Source organism: Bos taurus, chromosome 6 (genome assembly GCF_002263795.3).
Source record: "Bos taurus isolate L1 Dominette 01449 registration number 42190680 breed Hereford chromosome 6, ARS-UCD2.0, whole genome shotgun sequence".
Classification (NCBI taxonomy): domain Eukaryota; kingdom Metazoa; phylum Chordata; class Mammalia; order Artiodactyla; family Bovidae; genus Bos; species Bos taurus.
Genome location: NC_037333.1, coordinates 65,945,752 through 65,969,024, shown reverse-complemented (window position 1 = coordinate 65,969,024; position 23,273 = coordinate 65,945,752). Strand labels below are relative to the sequence as shown.

General features: G+C 38.7%; 1 protein-coding gene across 1 annotated transcript in view; it reads right to left on the bottom strand.

The window, feature by feature from the left end:
* GABRB1 (gamma-aminobutyric acid type A receptor subunit beta1) overlaps window positions 1–23,273 on the bottom strand; it is a 453,062-nt gene that overhangs the window by 95,674 nt on the left and 334,115 nt on the right. The window contains exon 5 of the mRNA NM_174544.3: window positions 17,506–17,588. Coding sequence (NP_776969.1) covers window positions 17,506–17,588 — 83 coding nt within the window. The remainder of the gene's footprint in view (window positions 1–17,505; window positions 17,589–23,273) is intronic.

Genomic DNA, 23,273 nt, shown 5'->3' with positions numbered 1-23,273 from the left:
TCCTTTAGGATGGACTGGTTGGATCTCCTTGCACTCGAAAGGATTGTAGTCCAAGGGTCTTCTCCAACACCACAGTTTAAAAGCATCAGTTGTTTGGCGCTCAACTTTCTTTATAGTCCAACTCTCACATCCATACATGACTACTGGAAAAATCATAGCTTTGACTAGACAGACCTTTGTTGGCAAAGCAATGTCTCTGCTTTTTAATATGCTGTCTAGGTTGGTCATAACTTTTCTTCCAAGGAGTAAGCGTCTTTTAATTTCATGGCTGCAGTCACCATCTGCAGTGATTTTGGAGCCCAAAAAATAATGTCTGTCACTGTTTCCACTGTTCTCCCATCTATTTGCCATAAAGTGATGAGACCAGATGCCATGATCTTAGTTTTCTGAATGTTGAGCTTTAAGCCAACATTTTCACTCTCCTCTTCCACTTTCATCAAGAGGCTCTTTAGTTCTTCTTCGCTTTCTGTGATAAGGGTGGTGTCATCTGCACATCTGAGGTTATTGATATTTCTCCTGGCAATCTTGATTCCAGCTTGTGCTTCATCCAGCCCAGCGTTTCTCATGATGTGCTCTGCATATAAGTTAAATAAACACGATGACAATAGACAGCTTTGACATACTCCTTTCCCAATGTGGAACCAGTCTGTTGTTCCATGTCCAACTGTAACTGTTGCTTCCTGACCTGCATACAGATTTCTCAGGAGGCAGGTCAGGTGGTCTGGTATTCCCATCTCTTTCAGAATTTTCCACAGTTTGTTGTGGTCCACACAGTCAAAGGCTTTGGCATAGTCAATAAATCAAAAGTAGATATTTTTCTGGAACTCTCTTGTTTTTTTGATGATCCAGTGGATGTTGGCAATTTGATCTCTGGTTCCTCTGCCTTCTCTAAATCCAGCTTGAACATATGGAAGTTCACGGTTCACATACTGTTGAAGCCTGGCTTGGAGAATTTTGAGTATTACTTGACTAGCGTGTGAGATGAGTGCAATTGTGCAGTAGTTTGAGCATTCTTTGGCATTGCCTTTCTTTGGGATAAGAATGAAAATAGGTCTAACTTAACTATAGAAAATTCCCTGAAAAAAAAATGTGTTATTTACAGAGTTGAAATGCTGATTTTTATTTACATAATATGTTACCTTATCACCTGAAAATAATGTAAGTATAGTGTCCAGACATGAGGCAGGAGCTGTTCTACAAAAGTCTGCCCTTGTAAATTCACATGTGTAGAATTGTGTCCTTTTCTTGTGTGCATGCATGCATGATGCTAATTCCTGTCCAACTCCATGTGACCCTATGATCTGTAGCCCAGCAGGCTTCTCTGTTCATGGAATTCTCCAGGCAAGAATACTGGAGTGGGTTGCCATTTTTTATTCCAAGGGAATCTTCCCAACCCAGGGATCAAACCCACATGTAATGCCATATAAAGATAATTCGCTTTAGAGAAGGAGACCAAGATATCTGGGAAGAAAATTTTAGGGAGGCATAATAACCATTTCTGAATGTTTTAATTGCTATCATAAAAGAGAAATCTTATGTTTGGTGTTTTCCAGTGTGTTAGTCAGGATTCTCCAGAGGAAAAAGAACCGATGAGATATATAGAGAAAACAAGATTTATTATAAGAATTGGCTCATGTGATGATGGATGCTGATAAACCATAAATCTGCAGGATGAGTCAGCAAACTAAAGAGCTGATACACTTCAGGTTTGAAGGCCAGGAGCCTTGAGATTCAGGAGGAGTGGATGCTTCAAACTGAGTCTGAAAGCAGGAAAGAGCTGATAGTCCCAATGCAAAGATAGACAGGCAAGAGGAAGTCTCTCTTACTCTGTAGTGGGTCAGTCTTTTCCTTTTAATTCAGGCATTTGACTGACTGGGTGAGGCCCACACACATTAGGGGGGCAATCTACTCAGTGTACCTATTTAAATGCTAATCTCATCCAAAAACACCCTCAAAGGAATACACAGAATAATGCCTGACCAGTATCAGGGCACCCTGTGGCCCAGTCAAGTTGACACAAAATGAATCATCACACCCAGAGTGCTAGACTTGAACCCATTCAATTCAAATAGCACTTTTTTAGTGGTGACCACAAGCCACTCTGTATGCAAATAAGTAAGTGCTGGTAATAATACAGCAGCAACCAAGCTGACAGGTAACAGAAGTGGCCAGAAGGTAGATGTGGAACTAAAGAGAAAATCCTATCTAATGAACAGAAGGGCCCATTCACGGAACTAGTCTCTCCTTAAGAAAGATTTCCCCTCCTACAAGACACTTCAATTAATTTTAAATGGCCACCTACCAGTCTTAATGCAGAGGGCTGTTAATTATATAAACTTGAAGATCTCTTTCAGCCCTAAAATCCAGAACTCTACGAGTTTCTTTAATTTACTAACATTACCAATGAATTACTTTATGTGCTTGCCTAAAGTACTGGTTATAAAGTGATTCTGATTTATCAAGGACATTGAACCAATAAAAAAGTTATGAATACATGAACATATACTAGCAAAAAAATATGCAATGTAGGACAATTACAAGCAAAGCCTTTGAATCATTCTTACTTTATTGCTGCCTGCCAAATCATTAATTCTGATCTGAAATAACTTAAAAATAGCACCTACAACATGCTGCACAATTTCTATTCATGGATGCTAAACACCCAAAATAACAGAAGTAAATTGAACTTCATGAATGATTCATGGCTTCCCTTGCTTTATGTCCCCATTGTCAAGGAAATTAGCAGCATTGGATATCTCCTTAGATAAATTTGATTTTGCTATATTCAGTAGACTACTTAATGAAAATGAATATTTCACATTTATGTTCATAGAAATGTTAATGAATTTTAGTGCCCGTAGCTTTTTTGATCTGTAGAGTGGTGGGTGTAGGAAGAAGGGAATCTTTCCTGAATTAATTTATTCCTTTTTCCAGGCTGCTTTTCTGAAACTGTGGAAAAGCAGTCTTTCTGAAAACTCTCTGATCTTTAAAAGTTAGAAAATAAAAGGCAATGGAAAGTGGACTTCCTTTTATGAAAATTGGTTTCATAATCAAGTTGTCTATAAAGTTAGCCTTATAGTTGTTCACTTCTACCATATAGACTATTTTCCATGCATAGCTAAGTGGTTATGTAGATAGATGAAGAGATCTCAGATTTATAGTTAGATTTCCATAAGTTTCTTCTTGATGCTCTGATGGATGACCATTTTGCTTCCAACTTCCTTCAGTTCAGTTCAGTTCAGTTGCTCAGTCGTGTCCAACTCTTTGCGACCCCATGAATTGCAGCATGCCAGGCCTCCCTGTCCATCACCAACTCCCGGAGTTCACTCAGACTCATGTCCATCGAGTCAGTGATGCCATCCAGCCATCTCATCCTCTGTCGTCCCCTTCTCCTCCTGCCCCCAATCCCTCCCAGCATCAGAGTCTTTTCCAATGAGTCAAGTCTTTGCATGAGGTGGCCAAAGTACTGGAGTTTCAGCTTTAGCATCATTCCTTCCTTAGAGGAAGTAAAAGTACAGTGCATTGTTTTGTCTAAAGGCTTTAGGTATTAACCAAACACTTAAAGACACAATTTTGATGGGAACTTTGATCTTCTAGAACTGCACACCCATGCTAAACCAAAGGCTTTGGTTCGCTTAGGATCCAAACTTGATAATAATGACTGCTAATATTTACTGACTATATATTATGGACCAGGCACTTAACAGAAATTTCCTATAGAATATTCACCAAAACCCAATTGCTTTACTCCATTTTGTAGTGACGGAAATCAAAGGACCATGGTAGTTACTCACTCAGGTCACAAAACTGTAGTGGTCCAAAAGGAATTTAAACTCAAGCAATCTGACTTGAACCTCTAAGATTTACCAGCGCTACCCGTACCACCTCCCCTGCCACCCCGTGGTGTCCTTAGAACAGAAAAATGAAATAACAATTTTTGTGTTCATCTTCTAACTTCCAAAATGTGGGAGTTGGGTGACTTGGGAGGATGCTATATCTGAATGCAAAGCAGACACCTGGGAACAAAGCAGGTTTTAATTGGTCCTTCCCCTCTCTACTGAATCAGTTAAACTCAGTTCCTCATGAGCATTTATTTTCTGACATTCCTGTCAATGAAACTGAACACTGATATATAATTCAAGAACAATTCTTATTTTACCAGGTCACTTCTACAATTATAATAGATCATACAATAGTCAGATCCTTTCTCTTCCAGATGTCTACAGATACTCTTCCCAAAATCATTTTAGTACACTGTTAGGCTTGACTGACTGCACTGGTGCTGCAGTTTCAAAAAGTCCATTCATTACTCATAATTGTGTGATGCATGAACATCTATAACCTTGAAAATGGACATATTCTCCTGAGAGGTCTTGACTTGGTTTGTTCTGTGAACCACATCCATATAGAAATCCTATGTCAATACAGATAATTTAATTTTCACTTCAGTGTCAATATCCACGTTTAAATTGCTTTATTCTTAAGATCAAAGATTTTAGAAGGGAGATATTTTAAAACTACTGATACTGTGACCCCACCCCAGACCAATAACAGAATTTATAGAAGGTGAGCCCGGAGTTGGTGATGGACGGGGAGGCCTGGCGTGCTGTGATTCATGGGGTCACAAAGAGTCGTACACAACTGAGTGACTGAACTGAACTGAGCCCTTCTGCCAGCATTTTTTAAACTCCCCAGGTGATTTTAATTTTAATTTTCCCCATGTATAACAGTCACTGCTTTAAGGTTGCCATGCTTTAAATTTTTGCTTTTCTCTTTTTCTTTCACCATCACTTCTAGTGGACCCAGTCCTCTAAATGGGAAACAGATGGAAACATAGATGTGAAAGAAGAAAGTACAGCAAAGAACAGAAAATAGCACAATTTCTTTCAAAGAAAAAAAAAATCACTGAAATGATCAAGGAAAAAAATTTTAACTTTTCTTTCCTTTCTTCCTTCAGGCATAAGGCTACAATAATTTTCTTTCAAAGTATGTGCCTTAAAATAAATAGGTAGACCAACAGATCAGATCAGATAAGTCACTCAGTCGTGTCTGACTCTTTGAGACCCCATGAATCGCAGCACGCCAGGCCTCCCTGTCCATCACCAACTCCCAGAGTTCACCCAGACTCACGTCCATCGAGTCAGTGATGCCATCCAGCCATCTCACCCTCTGTCGTCCCCTTCTCCTCCTGCCCCCAATCCCTCCCAGCATCAGAGTCTTTTCCAATGAGTCAATTCTTCTCATGAGGTGGCCAAAGTACTGGAGTTTCAGCTTTAGCATCATTCCTTCCAAAGAAATCCCAGGGCTGATCTCCTTCAGAATGGACTGGTTGGATCTCCTTGCAGTCCAAGGGACTCTCAAGAGTCTTCTCCAACACCACAGTTCAAAAGCATCAATTCTTCGGCATTCAGCCTTCTTCACAGTCCGACTCTCACATCCATACATGACCACAGGAAAAACCATAGCCTAGACTAGGCGGAGCTTTGTTGGCAAAGGAATGTCTCTGCTTTTGAATATGCTATCTAGGTTGGTCATAACTTTCCTTCCAAGGAGTAAGCATCTTTTAATTTCATGGCTGCAGTCACCATCTGTGACCAATAGACCGTGTCTTTCACTGGAATTAAGTACTTCAATCAGATTTTCAAATCCATGTAATAATAAGCAATAGCAAGATGCTACTCTATTTTAAAAGCCCTGATATATATATACTACATGCATATGAATGCAATCATTGAAACTTTAATTTGTATTATGATGCTGTGGTAAATGGAATTATCTACTTGGGAAAGAAATGCATGGGTATCAGCTGTTTTCATAACATTATCAGTCATGTCAAAAGATAAGCTACAATACTTAACAATTTACTCTTGAATGAATACATAGCAACAGGTTTTACAGAAATATAGTTTTTGTTTTGTTCTTTATTTTATTCTTTTAATCAGATGAAAGATTTTTAAAATTTCTGTAGTGCTTTAAAATTTTCAAAAGTTTCACATACATGATTTCATACAATTTCATAATAACCCTTTTGGCTTCACCCCTATATTGCCCCTCTTCCTGTGTCTCCCCACTGGTAACCGCTAGTTTGTTCTCTGTATCTGTGAGTCTGCTTCTTTTTTGATTTATTCGCTAGTTTGTTGTATTTTTTTAGATTTTACATGATAAGCAATATCATATGGTGATTTTTACAAGAATGGTTTTAGAAAACCAAAATCGAGCAAAGTCTATTTCTTTCAAACTTAAAAAAAATGAAATAACAAGTTTGGTGTTCATCTTCATCTCCCACACCCCGTCTCACAGGCACTGACTGTCCTCATTTGATTGTGTGAACAAGCACATTTGTCACAGAGCTCTCACTAGATGACTGTTGATTCCAAATAGACTGTATTCCCAAGTACTGAGAGTATGTACATCTACAGTTCAGAAACGCAGTCTCACTGAGTAGAGCCAAAAGGCTGCCTGCTCTTGCCTTAAACACTGTCAGAGTGGAAACCCATCTGTTGTCTGATATGCTCCCTGAGGTGCTTGTCAAATGGCCATGCCTTTACAGGGATCTTGTTAAGATGCATTCAGGTTTAATGAGCTTGGGCTGAGGCCTGAGGGTCTGCATTTCTAACATGTTCCCAAGTAGTGCTAGAGCTACTGGCCTACGGACCACACTTTGAGTAGTAGGAATCCACAGTAAATTAAAAAAAAAAAAAAAAAAGATGTGGTTCATATATAAAATGGAATATTAAAAGGAATGAAATTGTGCCATTTGCAAAGCCATAAATGGACCTAGAAACTGTCATACAGTGAAATAAGCAGGAATAGAGATATCAGTATAGAGAACAAACTATGGATACCCAGAGAGGCAGGGGAAGCAGGATGAATCGGGAAATTGGGAGTGACATATATGCACATTATGTGTGTGCTAAGTCACTTCAATCATGTCCAACTCTTTGAGACCCTATGGACTGTAGCCCTCCAGGCTCCTCTGTCTATGGGATTCTCCAGGCAAGAATACTGGAGTGGGTTGCCATGCCCTCCTCCAGGGGATTTCCTGACCCAGGGATTGAACCCAAGTCTCCAGCATCTCCTGCATTGGCAGGGGGGTTTCTTTGCCATTAGTGCCACCTGGGAAGCCCTAGATACACACTGCTATGTATAAAATGGGCTTCCCAGGTAGCTCATTGGTAAAGAATCCTCCTGCCAACGCAGGAGGCACAGGTTCAATTCCTGGGTCAAGAAGATCCCCTGGAGAAGGAAATGGCAACCCATTGTAGTATTCTTAGCTGGGAAATCTCATGGACAGAGGAGCATCACAGGTTACAGTCCATGGGGTCACAAAAGAGTCAGGAACAACTTAGCAAGTAAACAACATATATAAAATAGATAACTAATGAAAACTTACTGTATAGCATAGGGAACTCTACTCAGTGCTCTGTGATGACCTAACTGGGAAGGAAATTCAAGAAAGAGGAGATGTATGTATATCGCTTTGCTGTACAGCAGAGATTAACACAATGTTAAAGTGACTGTATGCCCGTAAAAATTAATAAAACAAAAAAGAAAAACAGAAAACCCTGTCTCACCTGTTTTCCTCCTCAATCTTCTTTCCCAGTCCGTTTGCTTCCTACTGAAATTTAAATAATTAGCCATTGCCACAGTGGTTGCTCAGCACTTAATTCAAGATTTTTGTTTTAAATTAACTGGGGCAGAAAAGTCATTTTCAGATGACCTGAATACTTCCCATACACTGAAATCTGAACAGCTTAGTTGCTGGTAGTCACCCGGTGTGTAACATTCCTGGCTTACTCTTTAATATATGGAAGATTCCCAGGTGTAATATAGGTCATTAGTACTTTTAAGCCTACATTAAAAACAAAATTTGTTGAATATTTTTTTTACTTAGGATTTAACTTTAATGAAGGAAAAAATGATGAAAACTATTCTATTTGATTTTCATTTCTGCAAACTAGAGGTCTTCATGGAAGGAGCATATAGTTACGCCTTCACTGTCTAGAGATCTGAGATGTAACCAGTCATTCTGAGGAACCCAAGTTTGCTAGACTTTATTTTAATTATTTTGATGCAAACCTTTCCCAGTAGAGAGTTCTAAAATCATTTATTCTTTTCTGATGATTCTGGGTCATAACTGATTATCTTTTATGATGTGCTGAAGGTCTAACTTCATCTCAAGAAAAAGGAGGTATAAGGACTTGCACTCTGATCCTCACCATGACCTTAATTTGAGACCTACCTTTTTGTGTCTTCCTTGATGGAGTGATGAGGGTGCCTTTCTACATGCTGCTGCTAAGTCGCTTCAGTCATGTCAGACTCTGTGTGACCCCATAGACAGCAGCCCACCAGGCTCCCCTGTCCCTGGGATTCTCCTGACAAGAACACTGGAGTGGGTTGCCATTTCCTTCTCCAATGTATGAAAGTGAAAAGTGAAAGTGAAATTGCTCAGTCGTGTCCGACCCTCAGCAACCCCATGGACTGCAGCCTTCCAGGCTCCTCCGTCCATGGGATTTTCCAAGCAAGAGTACTGGAGTGGGGTGCCATTGCCTTCTCTGTAATTAGTATGAATAAAAAAAGTACATCTTTAGGATTTAACTTTAATGAGGGCAAAAATGATGAAAACTATTCTATTTGATTTTCATTTCTGCAAACTAGAGGTCTTCATGGTATGAATAAAAAAAGTACATCTTTAGTCAATTAGGCATATTTTTACAGCTCAAAAAGGTGTTTTCCTTGCAGAGTTCTCATTTTAGGTAACATAGCCTCTTCATTAGGGATCAGTAATAGCTCTTTGTGAATCATTCATTTCAAAGTCTCAGCTATTATCTAGGTCCTCAGTGTCACCCCTTCATCACCTGCCTTCATCCTGACTGCCACCGTGATGTGTTCTTAGGTCGTCTGCATTCATACACTGTCCATTTACTGAGTTACACAGGTTTCTTTTTACATTTACTATCCTATTCTCACTGGTGCTGCCATTATTTTTTCTCTTCCTCTTTGAATTTTTACATGCTGTATATGCCAAAACAGTACGTTGGTTTTAGCAGGAAGGTATTTTGCATAATTGTCATCTGACTGTAGAGGGGAAGTTTTAGAAAGTGTCTCCCCAAAGAAATGTAAAATAATCCTCTTCCAATTGTCCTACTGATTATTTACTTCAAAACTTTAATAGCATAATCAAAGGGTCAAGCCTGAGTTTGGTAAATTTTCAGTTTTCTAACCAGTGTGTGGAATTATAATAAAATTAAATTTTCTTCCTAGGTCACATGAAGTTTAGGAAGAAGTATCCTTCTGCTACTGTGATACCTGGTCATAATTACTCTTCTTAAAATTTTACTTTGAAGTGAATTTTATGCATATACACTATTTAAAATTCCATATTTTGTTCCACTTGGGGCTGAACTATAATAATAATCAAAGGATAATAATGATTACTACTACTACTAAGACTAGAAGTGCTAGGATATAAAGCAAAAGAGTGCTGAGACAGGATGTCTCAGATACTACACTCACTTGCCAAAATTTAGACCATGAAGAAAGCAGTCCACTTGGGTCAGGGTGAGCAGTATGTTGAGTACACCTGGAGGCATGATGCACACAGAAGGTTTAAACATGACAAAGATAACACAGAACACCAGCTCTGAGACTTACACATCAGCCCCAAAGAATTCACAGGAGAAGCATCCTTTTTGTGGAACGTTCTTTCTTAGACAGTAAAGATCTACCCTTATAAGTAAATGGTCTTCTCTGAATCAAAATTCTAAGAAAATGGAAGCATGGATGTGCCATCTGCTGAATTGAGGACAGAATCAGGTAGAGCCCAGAAAAGTTTTTAGACATTCTAAATAGACTTCTAGGTGGAAATATCAAGTTTACAATTAAAATCTCAGTCTAAAGTTCAGGCAAAAAAGCAAAGGAGAAAGGAAAAGATATACCCATTTGAATGCAGAGTTCCAAAGAATAGCAAGGAGAGATAAGAAAGCCTTCCTCAGTGATCAGCGCAAAGAAATAGAGGAAAACAATAGAATGTGAAAGACTAGAGATCTCTTCAAGAAAATTCAACATACCAAGGGAACATTTCATGCAAAGATGGGCTCAATAAAGGACCTTATCTTAACAGAGATAGACCATTCTTTCAAGTGAAGTGAAGTGAAGTCGCTCAGTCATGCCCGACTCTTTGCCACCCCATGGACTGTAGCCTACCAGGTTCCCCCATCTATGGGATTTTCCAGGGAATAGTACTGGAGTGGGTTGCCATTTCCTTCTCCAGGGGATCTTCCTGACCCAGGGATCGAACCCGGGTCTCCTGCATTGTAGACAGACGCTTTACTGTCTGAGCCACCAGGGAAGTATCTACAAGCATTTTGTAGCATTCTTTTAAGTAGTTTTGAGAAAAAAAGAAGTAAGAGACTGGGAAAAGCTTAAGGGGAGTGGTGAAGTAGAGTAGCCATGTTTTGTGAGTTTTCAGCTCGTTTTTTAAACCGTGAAAAAAGAGGTAGCAGACAGTGTGAGACTGAGGATCTGAAAAATCAGGGGTGGATGTGTGTATTAACTTGAGAAAATCATTTACCAGAGGAGGAAGAAAGAAATGAAAGTCCTGAGCACAGGGGCCAGGATCAGTCTGTAAAAGAAAGAGGAATACCTCTTCCTCTTAAATACAGGGGGCTAACTTAGAATGGTGAGGATATAAGGACATTTAGAATAAAGGGTGAGTCTGCTGAGAGGTTTCAGACCCGAAATGGCTTCTATTTGGGGTGGGAGGGCAGGTAGTAAGAGTTGGCACTATTTGCTGACAGATAGAGGGTAGGATTAGGGTTGATTTTCTTCAACAGTTGTTGCCAAAAATATATTGCAAAAGGCATTAGACACCTTCATGACTGTTGTCCCAAAGCCTTTCTATATTTCCATGTGGCTTCAAACCTTCATATGATAGCTTTATTGATTTCAAATTCCAAATCCTCCTAATACTAAATTCTTTGATTTTTTCCATGTGCCATTAACTCATTTTGTAGCATCCCAGGGCTATGAAGCATCCCAGGGCTATGAGCTCATTAATGTGCTCCAAGTTCAAATAAAATTTAAATTTAACAAGGCTTTATGGCTTTCCTAATTTTACTCAATTAGATGACATTAAAGAAAAACAAAACATCTTTAATTTGTCTCAAAGGACCTAACCAAGGAAAACATTTCCTCATCTTTGAGATTGTAATGGAAGAAAATACAAACTAGTAAATGTTGTAAGGTAGGTAAAATTTCTACTCTATTGGTCATAAAAGTATGATTAATTCAATCTTACATTGGTGAAATGTCTACTTTATCAATCGTGTTCCCCAACTGACACTGGATCCTTTCATTTGTAATCACTTTAAAGCTTAGTTATGACTACAAGACCATAAACTAGAGAATACAAGATCTATAGCTAGGTTATTTGTTTCTTCGGCCTAAAGTCTGGGCTTCTTCTGGCTTAAGCCCCTGAAATATCAGAAGCAAACAGCATTTTTGTTGCTCAGTTGCTAAGTTGTGCCTGACTTTTTGCAACCCTGTGGACTCCAGCACATCAGGTTTCCCTGCGCTTCACTATCTCCTGGAGATTGCTCAAATTAAGGTATGTGAGATGATAACCACCCACTTCTCCTCTTACCCTCAATCTTTCCCAGCACTAGGGTCTTTTCCATTGAGTCAACTCTTTGCATTAGGTGGCCCAAGTATTGGAGCTTCAGCTTCACCAACAGTCCTTTCAGTGAATATTCAGGGTTGATTTCCTTTAGGATTGATTGGTGTGATCTTGCAGTCCAAGGGACTCTCAAGAGTTTTCTCTAGCACCACAACTCGAAAGCATCAATTCTTGGTGCTCAGCTTTCTTTTCAGTCCAACTCTCACATCCGTACATGACTACTGGAAAAACCATAGTTTTGACTACATGAACCTTTGTTGGTGAAGTGATATCTCTGTTTTTTAATATGCTGTCTAGGTTTGTCATCGGAGAAGGCAATGGCACCCCACTCCAGTACTCTTGCCTGGAAAATCCCATGGATGGAGGAGCCTGGTGGGCTGCAGTCCATGGGGTCGCTAAGAGTCAGACACGACTGAGTGACTTCACTTTCACTTTTCACTTTCATGCATTGGAGAAGGAAATGGCAATCCACTCCAGTGTTCTTGCCTGGAGAATCCCAGGGACGGGGGAGCCTGGTGGGCTGCTGTCTATGGGGTCTCACAGAGTCGGACACGACTGAAGTGTCTTAGCAGCAGCAGTAGCAGCAGAAGGTTTGTCATAGCTTTTCTTCCAAGGAGTAAGCAGCGTCTTTTAATTTCATGACTGCAGTCACCATCTGCAGTGATTTATTTTGGCAAGTAGAAGCTTCAAACTGAATGGTTTATCTGTGTTAGTAGTCCTGATCACACCTTTGTAATGCAGTGAGTGAATGAATAAATGGAACATATTGGGAAGTGAAGAAAACTAAAGATAACAGAAAATGATTTGTCAAAGAAGCTGACATAAAATAAGTAGATTTTAATATTCAGGGAAAGATATTTAGGGACCAATAACTTAAGTATCCCAATTTTATAGCAGTAGACTTACTTTTAATAAGCAAAACAAATCACTTGTGACTTCTAAGAGGGAATTATTAATTCTTTACTTAGCTTCATGATGCACTAACCCATATGAAAAGTTAAATACAAGAGGCCACATAAATTATTATGAGCTGAACTTCCACTTAAGGTATTGATATATCCAGTAAAGATACTGAAATTCACACTCATTATACCCTCAACTTCACATGAAGACATTGTTAAAAAAAAAAAGGAACAGTAAAGAAGCTTAACAAACTATCAGGAAAAATAAACAGTGAAGCAACAATGCCTCCATTTAACATTCACCTATTATCTTAATGAATAATCTATTTTCCTATAAGTCACTACATAAAAACTTGTCCCTCTGTTTTTTCCCATATATCAGGCAAAGGAGAAATGAATAATGTATTGGATATCTAAGAATATAAGGAATCATTGATACTAATTAATGACTTAAGTAAACACAATGTTACATTTAAAAAATAAAACTTAGTTATGGTCTTCATAAAATGACAATTCAGAGAGATCTGTTTCAGTAAATAATGCAACACATATTTCTTCTTGAAGAGTTAAAAAATAGATAATAGATTCAGTATTTATTAACGCTTAGCACATATTGATTATGTACTTATGTCAGGAACAAACAAAGCTCATTTGGACTCTCTATTATTGCCATATGTTACCTTGTCGCTGGGAGTTATTCCTCTTAAGATTTAAGATCTCTTTATATTGGTTTCCTGGTCCTTCCCTGGTGGCTCAGAGGGTAAAGCGTCTGCCTGCAATGCAGGAAACCTGGGTTCGATCCCTGGGTCAGGAATATCCCCTGGAGAAGGAAATGGCAACCCACTCCAGTACACTTGCCTGGAAAATCCCATGGACAGAGAAGCCTAGTAGACTACAGTCCATGGGATCACAAAGAGTTGGACATGAGTGAGCGACATCACTTTCACTTTATATTGGTTTATCTATTGTTAAGAAGAGATACATTTCAAGGAAAGTATTGGAGCTAAGCAATGTTGTCATTTGAGGCTTTTAGTTTTTTTGGGAGGGCAACACCAATGGAATCTGGAGTACTTGGTTTCCTGTATCCACAGACTATGCTTTCTCCACAGTTGCAATCATTTGACCCTTGACCAAAGAGCTGAATTCTGTTCCAGCTTCTGGAATCAACTTTTATCAGGGATAATTTTGACCCGTCTTTGGTTGATTTAGCACCCTCAGTCTAACTGAGAGTGGTTCTGACTGGTGCGATACTCCTAATCATTGATGTTCTGCTTCCTTGCTCACCTGTTAATTGCAGGATTCTATTATAGAGAAATAGAATTTGAATTCTATTTCAAATTCTGGGTTTTGAATTTCCTGGGTTTGAATTCTATTTCAAATTCTGGGTTTTGAATTTCCTGGGTTTGAATTTCCACTTCACCACTCTCCTTGTTTTATGGCCCTGGGGAAGTTATTTGACTTCTCTGAAACTCACATTATCTCTCAAATGTTGTTAGAGATAGACCTTTATTCATTAAGATAATAGGTCTATCTTCTGCTACGGAGGTGTTAGATTAATGCTTTTGCCTGGCAAACAGAATGCAGTTCCCTGTTTTTTTCCCTTTCTCTTGAGTTCCTGACTTCATAGACTCCTCATTACACAAATTCTTACTGACTGAATAACTTCTTTGCTTTAGATTCTTCAGGGACTAGAGTTCTGTGATCTGCTGTTGGATCACTTTATGATGGTCACAGTCTGCCCACATGATCATGTACGTGTATATTTAATTTATTGAAATATAATTGATTTACAATGTTGACTTAGCTTCTACTGTACAGCAAAGTGAATCAGTTATACATATACATATATCTACTCTTTTTTTTTTTTAAGATTCCTTCTCCATAAAGGTCATTGCAGAGTATTGACCAGAGTTCCTTGTGCTATACAGCAGGTCCTTATTAGTTATCTATTTTACATATAGTAGTGTGTATATGTCAATCCCAGTCTCTCAATTTATCCCTAACCCTCTTTTGCCCTTGGTAAGCTAAGTTTTTTATTTTTTTAACATCTGTGACTCTATTTCTATTTTTTTTTCTATTTTTAATTTAAATATTAAAAATTTGTTTACAAAGTTGTGTTGGTTTCTGCCACCATGCCTGCTAAGTCGCTTCAGTTGTGTCCGACTCTTTGAGACCCTATGGACGGTAGTCCATCAGGCTTCTCTGTCCATGGGATTCTCCAGGTGAGAATACTGGAGTGGGTTACCATGCCCTCCTCCAGAGGATCTTCCCTACCCACAGATCGAACCTGCCTCTTATGTTTCCTGTATTGGCAGACGGGTTCTTTACCACTAGCGCCACCTGGGAAGCTGGGTTTCTGCCCTACAACAATGCAAATCAGCCATAATTATATACACCTAGCCCACCTTCCCTAGCCTCCCTCCCCTTCCCACATCCCATCCCTCCACATCATCACAGAGTACTAGACTGGGCTCCCTGTGCTACACGGCAGCTTCTCACAAGCTCTCCATCCTACACTTGACAGTATGTATATGTTGATGCTACTTTCTCCATGGGTCCCACTCTCTCCCTCCCCCACTGCATCCATAAGTCTGTTCTCTACATCTGCATCTCCAATCTTTCCTTGTAAATAGGTCCATCAATACTATTTTTTTAGATTTCATATATATGCTTTAATATTCTGTATTTGTTTTTCTTTTTCTGACTTACTTCACTCTGTATAATAGGCTCTAGGTTCTTCCACCTCACTAGAACTGATTCAAACTCATTCTTTTTATGGCTGAGTATATATGTATATAATTCCATTGTATATATGCACTACATCTTCTTTATCCATTCATCTCTCAAGAGACATCTAGGTTGCTTGCATGTCCTGGCTATTGTAAATAGTGCTGCTATGAACATTGGGGCACATATGTCTTTTTTGATTTGGTTTTCTCAGGGTATATACACCAGTAGTGGGGTTGCTGTGTCATATGGTAGATTATTCCTAGTTTTTTAAGGAATCTTCATACTGTTCTCCAAATGGCTGTATTACTTTACATTCCCACCAACAGTGTAGGAAGGTTCCTTTTTCTGTACATCTTCTTTAGCATTTATTCTTTGTAGATTTTTTTTGATGATGGTAATTCTGTACAGTCCTATATATTAACCAATTTTAGGGTCTCAGTTACCATGCCTCATCCATCTACCCAGACAACTGATTGCATCTTACTGAGTTGCCTCAATAATTATCATATGCCTGGGTCACTACTTATTGCCTGACATCATGTCTTATGATAACTTTGGACTCTCTGATTGTTTCGGCCTCCCCAATCCTTGCCCCACAAAAGTTATGGTTAATTCTGCCTCATTTATAGTTATGGTTTGGCTCATTGTATGATATAATAAATGGTCCTAAAAGTAATCTATTTTCTAAATAGGAATAAAGGAAATTGCCTACTTAAACATGTAAACTTGTAATAATAGAAAGACTCAATATGCATTATAAAATAAAATATTTTGGGGGAGAGAATGTTGATAACTTTAGCACTTGCAATTTATCCACAGAATCAATTCCAGTACTTGTCAAAATTCATTGCTTTTTAAAGTGCATGCTGTAAACATGTTAGAATTTTAACAGATTGTCATATCCTAATGTGATCCAACAGAAGCAAAGGTAAAAAAAATCACAATCAGTGAAAGGAAACTGAGGGTAAAAGGCTACCTATATTAATGAGCATCTTTCTCTTTCCATGTCAGTTCCAACAGCTAACGGTGTATTTGCTTAGCTAAAGTTCTGTCTTATTTGTAAAACTTTATTAGCCAATAACAAATGACTGGGTTTACATTTCATTCCTATAGTTTGAATTTGCTTGTCATTCACATTTAAACCAAAAGTCACTATTAATACTTTCATATATTAATACCTTTTAGCCAACATATTTATATAATATATTTTAAAATTAGAATATTAATTAAAGAATAGCTGATGAATGTTATTCATTCCAGGTTCTAGGGGTAATAGATCAATATTTATATCTGAATCTATATCTACATAAGCATTCTTTATCTAGTTCTATGTTTGTATTCAGTAAAACTAGAAAATGAATGTAATTACTCAATAGTCAGACAATGGGGAATACATTTATTGTTCAATAATACTAGAGGATCACCTGGGATTTTCCCATTTTTCTTTACCATTTTGAAGTTTAGATTTGGAAAGCATTTTAAATGATCTAAATAAATATCTGTCTATTCTTAAATTACATTAAGTTGTATTACAATGCTCTGAATTACCTACTGAACTTTCCCTGTCCCTGAAAACCAGGAAATGGCCTTGGCCTTATATTCACAACAAATGGAATCAAATGTCTGCATGTTGATGACTGGGAAACAATGAAACAAAGATAATCAATCAGATTAACTCTTAGTGACTAAAATATTCTAGTTGTTAATCAGTGAAAAACAGCCCAAGAGGACAAACCTACACTACAAGCCACAAGATGAGAAATAGACAATACCATTTATCATCTCATTCTTCCATGAAGATAGACTTTACCATAGTGTTTTTCTAGACAACAATTTACAGTCCTTCAGAAAGACAGACTATAGAACCAAAGACAATCTCACAAAGTGTTTTCAAACTAAATATTTCCCTCCTCTTAATGCAGCTTGCGTATTGGAAGGTCTTGGAAGAAACTTGATTTTGAAAAAGAGAAAGCATGAAATTATAAATTGTCCAGCTAAAAGGAGTGCACTTTCCTTAATGATTAAAAAAGATAACTGCCAATACAGAGGAAAATGTTACTAGACTGTGAACCCTTTGAAAAGTTGGCAGGGTAGTATAGCTGAAAATATCCCGGTGCCAATTACTCAGTACGAGTTTGCACTTAATAGGTCAAACAAACATCCCTCTTTTTTGTCCCCCTGTCCAAGTTAACTCACAACTTTCAATCTCCAGGGTGCAGTTTTGTTCATCCAGAGGATATCTTCGTAGATCCATCATGCACGCAGCTGTGGTTGTGATCCTGTCAGGGTGTGAGATAGAAAAGAACATCGTAAAGATGGTGACTCTCATTTCCAGGCTTTCTAGCCCTGAATCATGCCTCCTAGATGGCATCAAAGCTTTGTGATTAAAAATTTTAAAGACAGGCAATGCTACTTTCTTAATTTGTTCCAGTCTCTCCCTCCCATTCTGTATCCAAAACTCCATTCTGTAAATCTGCATCTCCATTCATTCCCTGGGATAGGTTCATCAGTACCATTTTTCTAGATTTCATATATATTTTCCACACGAGAGTACTGGAGTGGGATGCCATTGCCTTCTCCAATATACACTAGTAGAAGTCTCTATATAACACAGGGAGCCCAGCCTGGTGCTTTATCACAACCTAGAGGGGTGGGATGAGGATGGGGTGGGAGGGAGGCTCAAGAGGCAGGAGATATATAGTTATGACTGATTTGTGTTGTTGAATGGCAGAAACCAACACAACATTGTAAAGCAATTATCCTCCAATTAAAAAATTAAAAAAAGAAACCTACTAAAATGATCTAAACTAATAAAAGTAAATAAAAGATAAAAATTAAAGACAAGCAGATTGAATTTGAGTCTTTCTTTGCTGCTCACTAGCCATGTGAGGTTGGGCTAGTTAATATGTCTCCAGGAGCCTCAGTCCACCCATCAATCAAAACACCTACTGCATAGAATGGCTGTGAAGATTAAAAGAAATAATGGGTATGAAGCTCTTAACCCAGTGCTTCATACTTAGTAAGTGCCCCGTGAAGGATGGCTGTTATTATCGCTATAAATTATCCCACAGCCCTTCCTATATTCACTAGCATCCTAGCAATGTCTTTGTCAATATCTGCCGCAAGGCTGGCTTTACAAGGAGAACATCTATCTACGTTATGCATCAAAGCCTACCTCCCTCTCCTGCTACAGCCTAATGATAAAACAGCAAAAGCAACAAAAACAACAAAATTTGTCCTTCATGACTTTTAATGCCTCGTACTCCCCACAGTCTCTCTATTGAGAGATTTGTTAGATTCATCTCTGAGTCCCTGGCCCATAGCATATAGCCAGTAAAGAAATACTATCCTAGAGCTTACACCCTATTTACCAACTACAGTTTGGCTTATGTATTTATGCAAACCCAGGGATCCTGACTCTAGATATCTTACCTGGCTTCCACGATCCCTCCATTTTCTCATGGCTGGGCTGGTTTTGCGGACTGTGCTGAGTGTTTGAGAGGAACTTAAATCTTATGGCTAGTCCACGCACACAAACATTTGATATCACTTTGGGATTGACAAAATACTTTTCTTAAAAAAGTGAATTACCTTGTCCTCTTTCACAAAATAAGGTGTAATAATGATTTTTTAAAAATTCAAAATTCGGACTTAATAATAAGCTTCCTTTGTACCTTAAGGCCCAGGAGCTACAGCATTGGAAAATTCCCAAATATAAATAGAAGTCCAGCTATATCTTCTTATCGGGGAACTTCTTTGTTAGAAGAGTACTGCACACCCTGTTCTGAACCTAGCAAGTTTACATTGATGACGCATCTTGGATTTGGTTCTATATTAGTAAATAATAAGCCCTCTGTAAAAAATTTACTATAATGTATTGAGTTGTATGGAAATACCATCACTTATTTTCCTCATCACCCTCTAGTGGGTATATATGTTGTTTAATATCATTTACTTTTATAAATAAAGATGCTCTGAATATACTGGTATACTCTGTGATACTTGAGTATGTTGACTGGCTATTTCTAGAAAGGGAATTGTAGAAAAGGGAATTCTAGAAAAAAAGGTATATGCATTTTAAATTTTGCAACATTACTGCTCATCAACAGTGTATGTAAATTTGACAAAGTTCTTCTCATACCTATGTTTTGTGAAGCTGTCAAGGCAAGTTATTGTTTTGGTGATTTGTGTTAAACTAACAGGCACCTTCTTCCTAAAAACAGTATTAGGCATAAACCTTAGACCGTCCTAATTTTTCTTTGGATTTTGTTGTGAAAGTTAAAAGTGAAGATTCTCTTTTTAAGCCTCTCTTAGATAAGATGTTGGTCAGTTAATCAGATTTATTTGAGTATTGCTGCTAAGTCTCCTAAGTCGCTTCAGTCGTGTCCGACTCTGTGCGACCCCAGAGACGGCAGCCCACCAGGCTCCCCCGTCCCTGGGATTCTCCAGGCAAGAACACTGGAGTGGGTTGCCATTTCCTTCTCCAATGCATGAAAGTGAAAAGTCAAAGGGAAGTCGCTCAGTCATGTCCAACTCTTAGCGACCCCATGGACTGCAGCCTATCAGACTCCTCCATCCATGGGATTTTCCAGGCAAGAGTACTGGAGTGGGGTGCCATTTGAGTATTAGGCAAGAATAAAAGGAATTTTAAAGTTTAATTTAAAGAATTTCAAATGTTTTATAAAAATTTAAAGATTGGATGTATTCTAGAATTGGCACATAAAAGGGTTTTACTAGATTACTTTTTGCTTTCTGCTCCCATAATCATGTGACTTGATTGATTTTTCTCATTTCACAATATGTCATGAATAGCTTTCATTGTCTGAAAATACAATTACATCACATTCTTTTTTTGGTCTGTGTAGTGATGGCTTCCCTGGTGGCTCAGATGGTAGAGAATCTGGCTGCAATGCAGACGACCGGGCTTTGATCCCTGGGGCAGGAAGATGCCCTGGAGGAGGAAATGGCAACCCACTCCAGTATTCTTGCTTGGAGAATTCCATGGACAGAGGAGTTTGGGGGATAGTTTATGGGGTTGCTGAGAGTTGGACACAACTGAGAAACTAACACTGTTTCAAACATCCTCAATAAGACAGCACAATAAATATTTAAAAGCACTTAAAAACATCCTGTCTCTACCATATTCTTTGTTTAACTGCTGCTTATGAATAAAAAGGATTGTGAAAATGTGAATGTTTTCTAGGAATTACTAAAGTGCAGCCATCCTTATGATCCTATGACTTAGCCAATTATTTTCAACCAGGAATTGTTTTTACCAACAGGGGACATTTGATAACATCTGGAGGCAGCTCTGATTATCAGGCTTGGGGTGGAGGGTTGATACTGGTGTCTAGTGGGGATACGACCAGGGATGCAGCTAAATATCCTACAGTGTGCAGAACCTCCCCAACGATTTACAATGATCTGTTCCGAAACGTCAGTAGTGCCACAGTGGAAAAACCCTGCTACAATGGTGCTTTCAAACATTTTTCCTCTAAGGAGACTTTTAGCAAAATGGAAACTTACAGAGAACCTCAGTATATAAAATACAAATGAAATAAGTGAAAGCCATATGTTGTTAATGCAGATTTCTTATACAAGTTCAAATGTTGACATCTATCTTAATGTGAGCACACATAAAAGCAGGAATTATGATGAGAATTATGGTCTTCAATCTTCCTCAGTGCCAGTTATTTTTGTTTTGTATTTTATTTGTGTGGTATTGAGAAAGTCCTCACAAATATGGAAATACTTGCCTCTAAAATCTTACATGACCAGTCATGGGCTACCCTGAATTCAGAGAAAAAATATCCATTTGCTTTGTAATCACCTCTATAATCAATGACAGCTTTGCAGATATTTTAGATACATTCATAGGTGGATGATCTCTAATAGATACTTCAGTTCAGTCAGTTCAGTCGCTCAGTCATGTCCGACTCTGCGACCCCATGAATCACAGCACGCCAGGCCCCCCTGTCCATCACCAACTCCCAGAGTTCACCCAGACTCATGTCCAATGAGTCAGCAATGCCATCCAGCCATCTCATCTTCTGTCGTCCCCTTCTCCTCCTGCCCCCAATCCCTCCCAGCATCAGAGTCTTTTCCAATGAGTCAACTCTTCACATGAGGTAGCCAAAATACTGGAGCTTCAGTTTCAGCATCATTCCTTCCAAAGAAATCCCAGGGCTGATCTCCTTCAGAATGGACTGGTTAGATCTCCTTGCAGTCCAAGGGACTCTCAAGAGTCTTCTCCAACACCACAGTTCAAAAGCATCAATTCTTCGGCTCTCAGCCTTCGTCACAGTCCAACTCTCACATCCATACATGACCACAGGAAAAACCATAGCCTTGACTAGACAGACTTTGTTGGCAAAGTAATGTCTCTGCTTTTGAATATGCTATCTAGGTTGGTCATAACTTTCCTTCCAAGGAGTAAGCGTCTTTTAATTTCATGGTTGCAGTCACCATCTGCAGTGACTTTTGAGCCCCCAAAAATAAAGTCTGACACTGTTTCCACTGTTTCCCCATCTATTTCCCATGAAGTGATGGGACCGGATGCCATGATCTTCGTTTTCTGAATGTTGAGCTTTAAGCCAACTTTTTCACTCTCCACTTTCACTTTCATCAAGAGGCTTTTGAGTTCCTCTTCACTTTCTGCCATAAGGGTGGTATCATCTGCATATCTGAGGTTATTGAGATTTCTCCCAGCAATCTTGATTCCAGCTTGTGTTTCTTCCAGTCCAGCGTTTCTCATGGTGTACTCTGCATATAAGTTAAATAAGCAGGGTGACAATATACAGCCTTGACGTACTCCTTTTCCTATTTGGAACCAGTCTGTTGTTCCATGTCCAGTTCTAACTGTTGCTTCCTGACCTGCATACAAATTTCTCAAGAGGCAGATCAGGTAGTCTGGGATTCCCATCTCTTTCAGAATTTTCCACAGTTTATTGTGACTTAAAAACTGATTATAAGGAGAGAGAGGGTGGGATGAACTGAGAAAGTAGCATTGACATGTGTCCACTATCATGTGTAAAACAGGTAGCCGGTGCAAAGCTACTGTGTATCACAAGGGGCCCAGCCCAGTGCTCTGTGATGATGGTCTAGGGGGTGGGATGGGAGGAAGGGAAGGAAGGCTCAAGGGGGAGGGCACATGTATATATACAGTTTGTGTATGCAGAAACCAGCCAATATTGTAAAGCAATTTTCCTCCAACTAAAAAAAAAATGGAAACTTTACTTGGTGTTCCATGCTCCACGTGAAGTAACCTGGCAGCACAAGTGGATATTATGATGGCCTTGAATGCATTAAAATGTGGCATAGGACACATTACAGTGTACATGCTTATAGTTTAAAATAAATATAATATTTAAATAAAATTTAAATAAGATATGTGTGGAACAAAGCAACTTTTGGGATACTTAAGAACACTACATGAACCCCCTTGTCAGCTTTTCTAACTTAATTGACATCATTTTTCAACATGTCATATGGTTAGTTTACCACATCATATCAACATCAGGACATGCTGAACCACTGATTGATTCACACATTGTAAGGCTGTGGAGGTTTTACAAAGGAATTTGAAAGGCCAACAAAGCATTGTTGGTAAAATGAATAACATGTCTCATGCTTATGGGTACTACAGTTGTGCGTGATTAAAAAAAGACAAAAAATGGATTTTGGAAAGCATAATGGAATTGACCATTGCTATCTGTTATGATCAATCCATTCAGCAATCAATGAATATGAGAATTTTTTTGATATCACATAGGAAATCTGTATACCACACCAGAACTCTGCCTATAACCTGATGAGTTTTCAACTGTGATTGCTTGGGCAAGTTCATTTCTCCTGCCCCAAATCCCATTAAGATACCAAAGAGAACTGAGTCATCACAATTCAGAAAGAGGTGATCAAGGCAACTTCCAGAACTCGAGCTGTGCGAAATTCCTGACTTCCTCTAC